Genomic DNA, 14,204 nt, shown 5'->3' with positions numbered 1-14,204 from the left:
ATTAGCTCCATTTAAAGAAGTCCTTAATTCAACCACTGGACTACTTCATGGAAACAGAAAATGAAACCACATCTTGCTTGCATAAAAGGATCTACAAGGACTTCTCAAAGAAGCCAGAATAATATTCAAATTACCTATGTCACCTTCAAAGTCCTGCATCTGCAGTAATAATAATAATAATAAGTGAGTTTTATAAAGCGCACAGCTTCCTCCAACGGATGTGTCCCGGCGCTAAAATGCAGGTTCTGACTCAATCATACGCCAGTTCTGACTCAATCATACGGAGATGGAGAGGCATGGAATTCCAGAGTGACGCAGCTCTCACCAAAAACGCTTGGCGGCCTATCAAATCCTTAAATATCGAGGAATCCTGAGCAGTTTTAGGTGATTAGATCTCAGAACCCGGTGTTGATGGTAGTTTTGCAGTCTATGTCTCAAGCAACCTGGGCCCCAATCTCTAGTGGCTCTGTAGGCAAGGATGAGTGCCTTATACTCGATCCTCCTGTTGACAGGCAGCCAATGGAGGCTCTGCAAGTGAGGGAAAATGTAGTGGCGGAACGGCCCTTACCTAATAAGTCTGGCCGCAGCATTTTGAATTATTTGCAGCCTGAGGATCAGATAGGCTGGTAATCCAATATACAGGCTATTGGCATAATCTAAGTGGGATGTGACCAATGCATGGACCACTGTCTTCCTGCAATCTATCGGAATGAAGTGAAGGAATCTCCATAGGGCTCTCAGCTTCCAGAAGTATGACGAGGAGACCTGAACAATCGGAGCCTTACAGGAGAGGTCATTGTAAAAATGAAACCCCAAATTTCTGTCTGAATCTACTGGGATCGGAGGAGGGTTTAGCTCTGAGGGCTACCAGAGGCCAAGCAGGGGGGGCGATGATTGATTGAAGAACAGGATCTTTGTTTTCTCTGTGTTTAATTTCAAGCAGTTCTCAGTCATCCAGGCCGAGATGTTATTCAGGCATTGCTTAAAGTTGGCGGAAGGAGCCTCCGAGTGTTCTTTGAAAGAGAACACCAGCTGAGTGTCATCAGCGTAGGAGACTACTCTCACTCCCCATTTCTCGACCAGGGTAGCAAGGGGGGTCAAATAAACATTGAACAGCAGCGGGCTCAAAGCCGAGCCCTGGGGGAAACCACAGACAAGGGGTTTCTGGGAAGACACGTGGGGGCGGAGAAATACCTGTTGAGAGCGGTTCACTAAAAGTGACTGGAACCAAGACAATGTGGTTCCACTCACTCCCAAGTGTTCAAGTCTGTCCAAGAGAATTGGATGAGTCAACGTGTCGAATGCAGCGGAGAGATCCAGCAGCACGAGCATTGCAGAGCTGCCCTGGTCTACCGCTTCACCTACTGTTTCAGCAACTTCGAGAAGTGCTGTCTCTGTGCTGTAGCCCGATCTAAAACCAGATTGAGAGTCATGGAGACAATTGTTGGATTCAAGGAAATTGAACAGTTGCTTCTGAAATTCCGTCTCAAACATTTTGGCTGGTACCCATAATGCACTCTGGTCATCAAAAGCTCTGAAGGCTACTAAACTTAAGAGACCATGATCTAAAATAAAGATTTATGGTCTCAGAAAGCTGCGAATAAAGGCAATATTTGGAGCAGTGCGCTCCCTTTTGAGCTCACTCCCATTCGAATAAATACATTTGGAGGACTTCTCCAAAAGAAAACAAATTAAAAACTCATGTTACCAGTCTACACTGTATTGCCTGTTCTTGCTGCTGCCTCAGTGCTTCCCTTCTGCTTACTTCCTTTTGTCGTTCCCTCTAATTTCTTTCATTTATTTCCTGTCTCAGTGTTTCTGCATCTCTCTACCTATACTCCCCCTCCTTCTGTATTTTTGATCTCACCCAACGCTGTTCCCTCTCCCTTTCCTTACTCCATTCCATACCTTTTTGCTCCATCTCCCTCTCCTCCTATCCAGCACTTCCTCATCACCCTTCCTCTCTTTCGTGCCACTTTCATGACTTTGCCTTACCCCAACTCTTCCTTACTGCTGCTTTCTATTTTTCTTAATTTTTCAGCTGATTTATGCTTCTTACCCATTTGCTGAAATATAATACTCCTTTCAAAGCTAGAAAACTATTTTGTGGGCGGGCAACATGTTATCACATAATTCATGCAAATGTCCATGGTGTTCAATTGTAATCACCTATGATCAGGAGATCGTAATCATGTCTATCTTTGTTTACAGAGAATTGGTGCTTCAAGTGCTGGGATTTATTTCAATTTTCTTTATTTTTTTTTTCAAATAAATATTTTTAGTTTTTTTGACATGTTGTAAATAACAAAAACACACAGTTATCAGAACAGTAACATCAGTTGCGTAAAACAAAGCATTAATTGACAGCATCCCATCATCACCAGTGTATTTCGTTAGAATCGACTTTCCATGGAACCTGTCTCCATATCCTGGCCCAGAAACAAGGGCAACAAAGTGTGTTCCTGACTATTGAAGACCCCCCAGGTGCAAGCTTGTCAGCATCATCAGCTGTCATTGGTGTGGATTCATATGCGTTGTTCCAAAGATCCAGCCCATAGTAATGCCTCCTGGGACCCCAAATTTTATAGAATTTTCTAGGACAGTCCATGCTCATAAATGTAGTACGTTAAGCGGCTATATAGAGATCCATCCCCCTTCTGCATTCCTGTGTCATGGGACTCTCCTCCACTCCCCACCGTCTAGAAGTATCTTGCTTGGCCACAGCCAGACCCAATGAGGCGAATAGTAGTTGGGACCTATTAATATCAACCTCACTCGGGATCCCCAGGAGGACAAAACCAGGGTCAACCAGTAACGATACCTCCAAAATCTTCCCCAGCTCTCCAACGATAGCCCCCACTCTGCTTGTATGGTGGGGCAAGCCTATATTGTGTGGTAAAAGTCACCTGTAACATCCCTGCATGTAAGACAGTATGGTGTCTCTGACCTGCCCATCTTGTGTAATTTCTCCCCATCATAGCATATTCTATGCAGGATTTTATATTGGATAAGGCGCAATCTTGCTTTGATGGCTATCTCTCTGGCGTGCATTAGGGCAGCTTCCCTGTCAACATCTTCCAAGGTTCCCATGTCCCGCCCCCACCTCTCCCGTAGTCTACCCAGGTTGTCTTGCATATTGTTGTTTATGGTCTTATATGTAATAGAAACCGCCTTTTCTATGAGCTCCTCTGGTAGCAGTCTCCCCTCTAGTGGAACGTATTCAGGTACGTCCGTGCACAGTATGCCCTCTGCCTGCCACGCGTGGCGCATCTGTGCATATTTAATACATTAGAATCTGTGTAGCCCATATTCATGACTAATTATGGGCCAGGGTTTAAGCTCGCCCCGCTCCCAGGTGTCACCTATCATAGAAATGCGCAAGTGGTCCCAAGCTTCAAATCCCTTTAATTCACGCAATATCTGTTGTTCTAGTTCATCCAGTGATTTGGCCCTTTCTTTCTTTTCCCATGCGATTCGGTTTTGAACCTTGTCCCGCAGCACAGTAATGTATGCCTCCCACACCGTCACCCCAGAAGGGAAAGAATTCAAATTTTCAAGGAAATATATTTCTGTGTCCGCCTGTATCCCCCTCAGTATCTTACCATCTCGCAAGTCCCAAGCATTGAGGCGCCACCCTGGGACAGGTCATGACCCTGGGTTCCCATTCTCACCATGAGCTGAGAGTGGTCAGAGAGACCCCTCGCCAGATAGTCAGCCTGCCCTACCTCGCTTAGTTCGTCCCCGGGAACAAAGGCATAGTCTAACCTGGAGTACACACTGTGTGCTCCAGAATAGTAGGAGTATTGTCTATCTTGGGGTAGTTGTCACCACAGGTCAGCAAACCCGAGGGTGCTAGCAAATCGTGACAAAGGGGTGGTAGCCAATGAACCCTTATCACCTCCGGAGTGGTCAAGCGATGGATTCATTACGTCATTGAAATCACTCCCTATCACATGAAGGGTTAAAGGTGTCTCAAGCAGAATATCTACAGTCTTTCTCAATGTGGGCGCTTGGAGTCAGGGCGGCGCATATGTACATATCATGGTTATGTCTCTCCTACTCCATTTTCATGGAACACCCACATATCTTCCAATGAGATCCTTCCAGAGAGGTATTGTCAGAAAGGTGGGGGAAGATCTTTTGATTAATATGGCTATGCCCCGTGACCTGGTGGAAACTCCTGCATGTGCTAACACCATTTAGGTGCCTCAGCCAGGAAATCTGCACTGTGTGCCCTGCAAATATCTCCTGAAGCATCACTATGTCTGGGTGCAGCCTCTTAATAAATTGCGTCTCCAGCCCCCTTTTAATTTTGCCACCCAGAACATTGCCATTCCATGTCATTACCGCAAAACTGGATCCTCAGCTAAAGTAGACGCAGATATGTGATATGATCTTTCTACACACCACCAACGTGGGATATGCTCTTAACACCTTTGTGTACCCTGTGTGGTCTCTGTCCCTTAGTGATCCATGCAACTGCCAAACAATTACTACAACAACTCAACCATAGTGTCAGCTTCTCCAATACCACAGGATTGAATCTATGCACTAATGGGGTCCACCTCTTGATGGTTTCAATTCTGCATGCCAGTGTAGCTCAGAATTTCGATATGATCAAGTGATTGAAATATAGGAAGGGAACAGCGTGGAAGGAGACCTAGAGGAAAGAATACACCATTAGTCTTTTACTAATAATGTTGTTTGATGAATTCATAACAATACTTTTCTAACCAGTACCTGTAAAAGAAAAAAAAGAACAATAATTCTCCAAGATTTGCTTGAAAAGGTTTGGGAACATATACTTGTGTTCCTAGTCAATATACGTAGCTAACTATGATATTTGTGGATTTGAGGAACAAAAAACAGTTGAATACCATAACTATTCTCACTATACTTGGCTTCATGCTAATTTCTATTTAAGCTTAGTACCTACCATTTCATTTACCTGGCCAAACGTCACAGGGGAAGGGAAAACACCTGTCCTTAGATGACCCCCTGTTAAAATTGTATGAACATAAAAGAGTATCAATAGCGATATTGGTATGCTTCCGTAGTTTCCGATTCACATTGATAATAGCAAATAAATGTTTGCGAGACGTTAGCCCATGAAATATACTTCTTTCAGGAACACGGTTCTACTAGACTTCCAAAGGATTGATTGTGTCGTAATATCAAGATATGCCCAGAAACAATGTACTTATTCCACAATCAAGATTGTATAATGTTTTCCAACTATATCAGATACTTGGATATTTGCCAGTTCTTCTTGGCAGCAATACACAAGCCTCTTTTCTGACAAACAAACTCACAAATATCAATCTGTCTTAACAAAAAAACACAACCTTATTAGTATTCAAACATACTCTAGTTTTTCCAAACCTTGTTCGTCTCGCTGAAACGTGTGAATTACCCACCACACCGACGGGAAGTTCAGCGCACACCATCTTTGTATGCCATCATACGCTTGTATCACGAAACCTTGTCTGTGTCTCTGAGACGTGGTGGTTAACCGCTTCACTAACGGGACGTTCAGTGCACACAGTCTTAATATTAAGGACCGAACAATTAATGCAGGCATAGTTGCAGTCCTCAACAAAAGCATAGTGGCACAGGAATGGTGCCATAGCACCCTTACCGAACCGGAGAAAAGCGTGCTCAAAGACGCCCGACGTCTGACGCTGTACTGAATAATCTGCATTGGCATGCTGATCGGAGTGTTTTTTAAACCCCGCCCTAACCAGAAGTCACCTCACTGATTCATGGGAATTGTAGTACGGGATACTAAAACGTAGTCATACGGCTTTCACAGTCAACCCGTTGATTTAGTTGCTTAATGATTCAGACATGGCAGCATTCACAGGAGTAACTGCATGAATCATGACAGTACATCCTTCTCCAGGAGAACACTGTCATGGTTTAGGTTTAGAGGGGTTCCTCACATTAAACCGTTTTAACAAATTCTTGGGGCATGAACCCCACTAGCTGGTTCCCAGGAATTTTCTTCAGGTCCGTACCCTATCCACGATATGAGATACCTTAGCTTGTTACCTTGTTTCTTTGACTCAATGATTTCCTGTAGCTCATATTCAGGTTCTTGGTCAACCCAGATCGGGGTTGGTAACTTCTCCACTGAAGTATATGATGGTTTAACCAACGATACTTGAAACACGAGTGTCTCTTCATGTGTTTGGGCAGAGCCAATTTCACTCTCACTTGATTTACTATCTTAATGATTTTGTAGGGTCCTATATAACGTGGATTGAATACACTATACCTCCTGAAGTGTATAATTTTCGTAGACAACCACACCCCATCCCCTTTCTTATACTGAGGCTCTTTTCTCCGATGGATATCTGCATATTTTTAATACTTGTTTTTAGCCTCTTGAATGTTTCTTTGTGTGATTTTCATGAGTTTTTGGATGTGTTTGACTCTTGCCTGTACTCCCGGTATTTTATGACCTCCACCAGGATGTGCCAATGGAAGGAATCGAGAATGAAACCCATATGTATTGAAATAAGGAGATATTTTTGTGGTACAATGTTGAGCACTGTTGTATGCCACTTCAGCGATCCATAAGCATTCTACCCATGTGTCAGTGTTCTTATTCCCATAGCATCACAGATACTGCTTTAATGTCTGATTTAATCTCTTGGTCTGTCCATCTGTTTGGGGGTGAAAACTAGTGGACATGGTAGACGAAATTTGGAAAGCAGAATATCATACCGTCCAAAACTGAGCTGTACATTGTGTACCTCTGTAAGAAACGATAACCCTAGGATGACCATGTTACTTAACAATATGTGTTAGTAACAGTTAAGCTACTTGTATATATGTAGGGGGCTTGAGGGCAGGCTATGAAGTGACCCATTTGTGTCAGGCTCTCCACCACTACTAGAATGGTGTACACCCTTGATCTTTCGGCAACCCTACGATAAAATCTAAAGAGATTTGTTCACATGGAACTTCAGAAGTACTTATTGGATGCAATAGCCATTAGGGTTTTCCCCTATCGGATTTTACTTGCATACGTATTTCACACTTATGGATCATGTTTTGAACATTCTGTCTTATTGATGGCCACCAAAATTGTCTGAACACTCTTTCAGTAGTTTTTTCCTCCCCACTATGCCCAGCGAAGGGCGCAGAATGGCACCATTGTAACTAAGTAGTTTGCGAAGTTCGCGCTACTTCGCACTACGCAAATTGCACGTAGCACAGTGCGAACACGCGTAGCGTAGTGTTGCGTAGTGCTGTGGTCATTTTTTGCTTGCTCGCGGTCCTCAACGTCAAGTTGGCGACCGCGAGCAAGCAAAATGACATCCCGGCGAGACTTTTTCCTTGTTCGCGATCAGCAAAATCAAGTTGGCGATCGCGAGCATGGAAAATAAACCTCCCGGGGAGACTCCCAACGCGAGGAGGTCAGGTTTCTCATTGCGAGTGGTCGCGTATGCTCGCGACCGCTCGCAATGAGAAACTACCAGTTCGCGTTGAGAAAGCTACCGCTCGAGTAAAAATCTACTCGAGCAGCAGAAAACTACAGCTCGCACAGTGCAAGATGCCATTTTCAATGATTGCACAGTGCCGGTTGCTTGTCCGCACTGTGCAATCTTTGAAAACGACATCTGGCACAGTGCGAACAAGGTACTACGCAGTTCGCGAAGTGCTACGCGTAGCTCGTGTAGTGCGAAGTGCACTTTGCGTAGCTTCGCGAAGTGCTACTTCGCGAATAACACTTTCTTACGTAGTTCTATCGTAGGGATCAATAACTGTGTACCACGAGTTGGTAAGCCTAGTCTTAGTTTCCATTCCTTTGTATTCAGTAACCATGACCGCCATCTATGTGCTTTTATGGCCGGTACAACCTTGTCTAAGAATTGTTCCATTTGTAGAGCACATATTACCTTTTGTGGATCGATAATAGATTGAGCTTTAGCTTCATGAGGTGTCTGAACTGACTCCTGTTTTGTGGGGGCGTCTGCTTTTTTGTTTTCCCTCCTGGGCCTATAGGTGAATATGAACTGAAATTCCTCAAAGAATCACATCCATCTAAGTTGTCTAGGGGATAAAAGACAAGCTGATTTCATGAACTGTAAATTACTGTGATCTGTATATACAGTTATGATGTATCTGGCTCCCATGAGGTAATGTCGCCATTTCCGAAAGGCATCTTGTATAGCTAATAATTCTTTTTCAGCTATGGTATAATGTACTTAAGACTCATCTAACTTTTTGGACATGTAGGTGATTGGATGCAACTGCCTTTTGGCTGTGTTATTGGGAGAGCACTGCTCCTACTGCCACTTCTGATGCATATGCTTGCACCAGATAGGGGTTTCAGGGTTTCAATGGGTCAAAATCAGAGCAGCGGTAAATGCATTTTTCAACTGACAGAACGCTTGATTACTTTCCTCGGTCCATCTAAACAGAACTTTCTTTTTTAACAGTTTTGTAATTGGTGCCACCACAGCCAAAAATTGATTAATGAATCAACGATGGAAATTCGCGAAGCCCAAAAAACATTGTACATCGCGAATATTGGCAGGGATGAACCCTTGTTCTTCTCTCTGAGACATGCTGGTTAACCGCCACACTGATGGGAAGCTCAGAACACTCAGTCTTAATATTCAGGATCGAACACTTAATGCAGGCATAGTTGCAGACCTCAACAAAAGCAAAGCAGCGCAGGAATAGTGCCGTAGCACCCTTACCAAACCGGAGAAAAGCGCTCTCAAACAAAACCGACGTCTGCCGCTGTAGTGAATAATCTGCATCGGCCTGCTGATCAGAGTTTGTTTAAATCGCCGCCCAAACCGAAGTTACTTCACAGAATCATGGGAATTGTAGTAGGAGATACTGAAACTTAGTTGTACAGCTTTTACAGTCAACCCAGTGATTTTGTTGTTTAATGATTCAGAGACTAACATGGCAGCGTTCACAGGAGTAACTGCAACAATCATAACACATAGCCTACCTCCCCCAACCAATCTCCCTTCCCACCCCCGCCACCAGGCCCCCTCATCCAAGAGAAACAGCTGTTTGCTGATGAAGATGGAGAGGTCTGTCGAACACAGTGCTCAACATTGAAGCACTTAGAACATATAAACCAGTCGACAATGTAATTCAAAAAGAAACCCCAGCCAAAGCTAGGGGTGTTCGGAGCGTAGGTTATGCATGTAGAGCCCCATCTGTTGGTATTGAAATGCCTGTTCCTGAGTCTATCTGGTCCGGTTCAGATGTTTTCCTGCGTTGGTAGATATCATTTACAAACATTTGAAATAGTTAGAATTTGTTCGTCCTTAATTAAGTTAATATTATGTATATTGGTTAATGGTGCAGAAGATTGCTTGTGCTAATTGTCTTGTAGTTTTCAGTTTTTAGAAAATGTTTATATAGTTTTTCAATGTTTCCCTTGTGAATGGTAGCATAATGACTGACAAACATCCCCTTTTCTTTTATTTCTGCACCTTCAGGGTCCTTCTGACTCACTGGGGGTCAGCATTGCTGGAGGAGTTGGAAGTCCTCTTGGAGATGTGCCCATATTTATCGCCATGATGCACCCAAATGGAGTTGTAGCCCAAACTCAGAAACTCAGGGTAAGTTATTTGTGATTATTAGTTTCCCAGATGATGCAGAGCTGCCCCAGCATTTGATGATTATTCTTTCAATTGTAGTCTATTTGTCTACATCAGTGGCATTCATTGACTTGGGGACTTCTATTGGAAAATTCTGTAGACTTCATGTTGTAAAATTATCTGCACAAATGTTGTCTGTGATACTTATAATAACCTTTTGGGCTAGATTAGTGAAAAAGTGTCCCTCTCTCTGTGCCTTGCTGGGCTACACATTACATATCTGAATCTTTCTTATTACATTCAGCGGTTGATTTTTTTCACCACCACTTTTACTAAACAGGCCAAAGAGTGTAGAGCTATTACCAGTTTTCCAAGCATTTGTCACACATGTGTTTATTGGCTTGAGATGACTCTCAGACGTTACCACGTATGGCTTTACCCAACACTTCCTAACACCACAGCAGGGCTTACCACTCAATGCTGTAGTATTGACTGATTTTAATAGCTATACATATTATATGGGAGAATCCCCTCCCCCCTCTTTAAGAAAAGAAAAAAGTAAGTAAATATTTTGAATATTTTTATTTTTGGGGAAAGTTCTCAACACATGTACATATATAGATATATATCTAGAGTAAGACTCCGCCGCGAATATAGAAGCTCTCTTGCAGAGATCTGATTGGCTGCAAACACATCAACCAGGAAGTGTTGGCAGCCATCTTGGGACTCTGCCTCAGCCGAGTCCCCCAAAAAAACATAAAAATAAAGCAAAGGGGGTAGGGTAGGAATACCCTGACCCCCTAGCCCTGGTGCTGGGGTCCCCCAGGAACCCCACCAGGGCAAAAAAAGCATTGTTTTTTATAATTTTACCACAATTTCATGCCAGATTTGCAAATTTGAAGCAACACTTTTTTTTAAAACAAGCACGGTCTCCCTCGCTTTCTTGTAGTTGAGTCCCCAGATGGGACAGGTCCCAGGGGCATGCATATTTAAATTTTAAATGGAGGGGGGGGGCGCACGCAGCCCCCCTCCATGCACTTATAGTGCCCTGGGGACCACCACCTCCCCAGGGCTTTAACTATATGTAGGAAGGGGGCCGCACAGACCCCCCCTCATTTGGCTCAAAGAGCCCCAGGGACCACCACCTCCCCATGACTTGTTAATTAAATGTAAGGGCCTCCGCCTCATTGCTCCTAGAGGGCCCCGGGAATCATCACCTTTGTGGGGCCAGAAATATACCAAAAAGAGGAGGGGGCTGCATGCCCCCTTATCCAGGCCATACTCTGCCCCAGGGACCGCCACCTCACCGGGGCATGGCCGCTATACCTAGGAGATGGGTGGGCCACGCAGCCCCCCTCCCGAGCCATATTCGGCCCCAGGGACCACCATCTCCCTGAAGCATGGCCATTATACCAAGGGGGAGTGGGGCCAGGTGGCTCTCCTCCCAGTCCATATACGGCCCAGGGACCACCGCCTTCCCAGGGTGGGGGGGTGTGGGTCCGGCAGGGACTGTGGGGGCATTGAGGCTCTCCCACGGTCCCCACTGTAGCACGCTGGGTTCTCTGGGCGCGCTCCAAGGCATCCAGAAGGAAGAGGCCGGGCCCCGGGTGATGGTGTTCCCTGGACTGATTTTGGCCCAGTGAGGAGAGCTGTGTGGCCCCTCTCCACTCCTGTAAAAAAACTTGGGCTTGCAGAAGGCAAAGCAAGTGTGTTTTCTCAGTAAATCCACATTGAAAGACAACCTGAAATGCTTTGTGGAAGTGAATGCTTTGTTGATCTATTGGAGCGCAATCTGTTGGGACTATGATGAGTGGATTCTTTCTTGTTCTATCCTTGTGAGAGCAGAGTCTATGATTCTCCCTTTAAATTACTACGAGTATTTAAATGTGCAAAATCACCTGGAAGCTCCGACCGTTTAGCCATACCCCATCCACCTTAGTAGTATGAAAAGGTCTTCCTGCCTTTTGCCAGTATGATAGACAACTTACTAAAAGGCCCCACAGCACATTTCCTGCTGATTTTTATGACACGTTCTTGATGACGAGGATTATGAGAACATCTACACCAAACAAAAAAGTACTTACTTCATATATTAAGAGGAAGTACCCTTGTTTGGTGGAGATTTACCTTGTTGTAGTCTTGTTGTTTTAGCTATTGGAGGATTCATGTTATCACAGATTTCTGGATAAAGACGCACAAGGAACAACCACATTGCTGAAACCCACATAAGGTCACTAGGGACATTTCCACATGGTCCATTACACAGATGTATTGTAGAATACACACTGGACATTTACCCAGCGAGATAGCAGTTAGTAATTTACCAATAGAAAGTACTCCATTTGAGTAGACATGTTGTGAAAAACTGTGGACTCTTTTTGGATAAAGGAAGAGGTGATGTTCTGTTCTGATTCAGTCACTCACACAGCTACTGACAGACACCCACTCACACACCCATTCTGCCACTCTCACAGCCCCACACAGCCACTCGCACACCCACAAAACCCCTCACATCCACTGAACCACTCACACATCCACTCACAGACTCATACAGCCACCCACATACCCTCATAATCACTTACACAGCCACTCACAGACCCATGCAGCCACTCTCACACCCACTCACAGACCCATACAGTGACTCACACACTGACTTATACAGTGATTTACACATCCCCTCACTGACCCATACAGCCACTCACAGATCCACTCAGTGACTCATGCACCCACTCAGACAATCATTAAGCCACTCACACAGCCACACGCACAACCACTCTCACACACACAAAACCAGTAACGCGCCAATTCACAGACCCATACAGCTAATCACACACCCACATAACCACTCACACACCCACTCACAGACCCATGCGGCCAGTCACACATCCAGAAAACTACTCACCCAGCCACTTACTTACCCATTGTGAGAGAGTGGCTCTGTATATACTGTTCCCAAATAGGTACAGCATTTGTTGCACACACTCAGCCAGCAAATGTTCTCACACACTCAATAACTGAACTCTAGGCCAATGATTTGTATATAAAAAATATATGAATGTTTTATTTTATAACCAACAATAGGTATTAAAATATACTTTCTCAGAATGAGATGCTTTATATAAATACTTTTGCAATATGCAATTGACTTTTGTAGAAAGTTACAAGTGGTTGCAACACAATTCTAAACACAAGAATGCATTAGTTCAATGGAAGTTTCAAGTTATTTCCCACAGATTACTTTTAGGATTACTTTTGGAGTTCCAGGACTGGATCCTAGATTCAGTCCTGGGTCAGTACTTGGAATCAAGTGATAAAAGTCGACTTAATTACTGTGATGATTTTTAGACAATATTTTGCAATTTTAAAAGTTGACACTTACAAAATATGTCATAGAAAACAGTCAATGATTCCCTATGGCAGAAAATTCAAGTTGCAGGTATAGTATGTTCTCGTTACTTTTGTAATCCAGTACTGGGTGCCTAGACTCAGTACTGGGACCTTTATCCAAAACAGGTAAGTAATTACGTTTTCAGATATTATACGATTTTTAAAGAATATTTAAAGATTGCAGAAATTGACACTTAGAAGAAATTTCACAGAAAAACAGTCAATAATTTTGTATGAGAGAAAATTGGGTTACTGGTAAGTACCGTTGTAAGTATTTTTCGGAGTCAGTGCTGGGCACCAAGATCCAGCACTTGGAGCTCACCTAAGAGCAGGTGACTATTTTCGTTTTCGTTACTCTGCTGATTTTTGGTGAATATTTTAAGATTTGAAAAGTCCACACTTAAAAGATATTTCAGGAAAAAGCCAGTCAATGTTACCCTATGAAGAAAATTGAGTTATCGGTTTAAAGGTAAGTACAGGACTGGCAGAGTTGAGGTTCTGGGCATAGACTCAGGGGTCCCCCAGGGTCAGGTAGGTACAGTTGGTTCACCCTCAGCGGCACAAGGGTGGCCGGGTGCAGAGAGAGTTAGGCCCAATGTTATCCCATGAGATGTAGGGGGGCCTGGGTTGGTGGCTGCTGACTAGCAGGCCACGCGGCTGTGGGAGCTGGGCTCCTGGTCACTTACTCAGGGCAAGTGGGGAAGTAGATAGGTGTAGAGGTTGCACTGCCAGGGCCACTCGGGCGGCTGGGTGCAGGGTGCTTTTGAGCCTTTGGGCGCTCAATTGATTTCAACGGGAAATCTCCGGTTTAGAAAAAGACTGCAAGCTCGGGGACAAAGATTCTTCAGGTGCCACCACCACTTCGAGAGGTAAGTTGGGTAGTTGGAGGATAGGTAGGTACCCCGGGATTGGGCATAGGGGGCCGCAGGGTGCAGGGGTGCCTTTTGGTGTCGGGAAATCTTACCCTCTGTTGATCGCGGTTGGGGGGGCACCTTGTTCTGAGGCTGCAGGCTTCTTCAGGAGTGTCGAGGGAGGTCCTTGGGTGCCGGACTCGGGGTCACAGTCGCCGCGGGGTCGTCCTCGTGGTCTTTGTTCACTCCGGCACAGGCCAGGCTTGGCTGGTGCAGAGTGTGCTGGGTTCGCGGTTCCGGGCTGCTGCCAGGGTTTAGAAGTAGATTTTGAGTAGAGCCTCTACTCATGGGAGTCCCAGGGGTTTAGAGTAAAAAAGGTAGCCAGGTC

General features: G+C 44.6%; 1 protein-coding gene across 1 annotated transcript in view; it reads left to right on the top strand.

Moving 5' to 3' along the window:
• The window catches only part of MPDZ (multiple PDZ domain crumbs cell polarity complex component), a 798,673-nt gene that overhangs the window by 707,148 nt on the left and 77,321 nt on the right, over positions 1-14,204 (top strand). The window contains exon 46 of the mRNA XM_085633687.1: positions 9,477-9,599. Coding sequence (XP_085489813.1) covers positions 9,477-9,599 — 123 coding nt within the window. The remainder of the gene's footprint in view (positions 1-9,476; positions 9,600-14,204) is intronic.

This window comes from Triturus cristatus, chromosome 2_1, assembly GCF_964204655.1.
Source record: "Triturus cristatus chromosome 2_1, aTriCri1.1, whole genome shotgun sequence".
Taxonomy (NCBI): Eukaryota; Metazoa; Chordata; class Amphibia; order Caudata; family Salamandridae; genus Triturus; species Triturus cristatus.
Note: the sequence above shows the minus strand (reverse complement) of the source record. Positions and strands in the feature narration are given on the sequence as shown.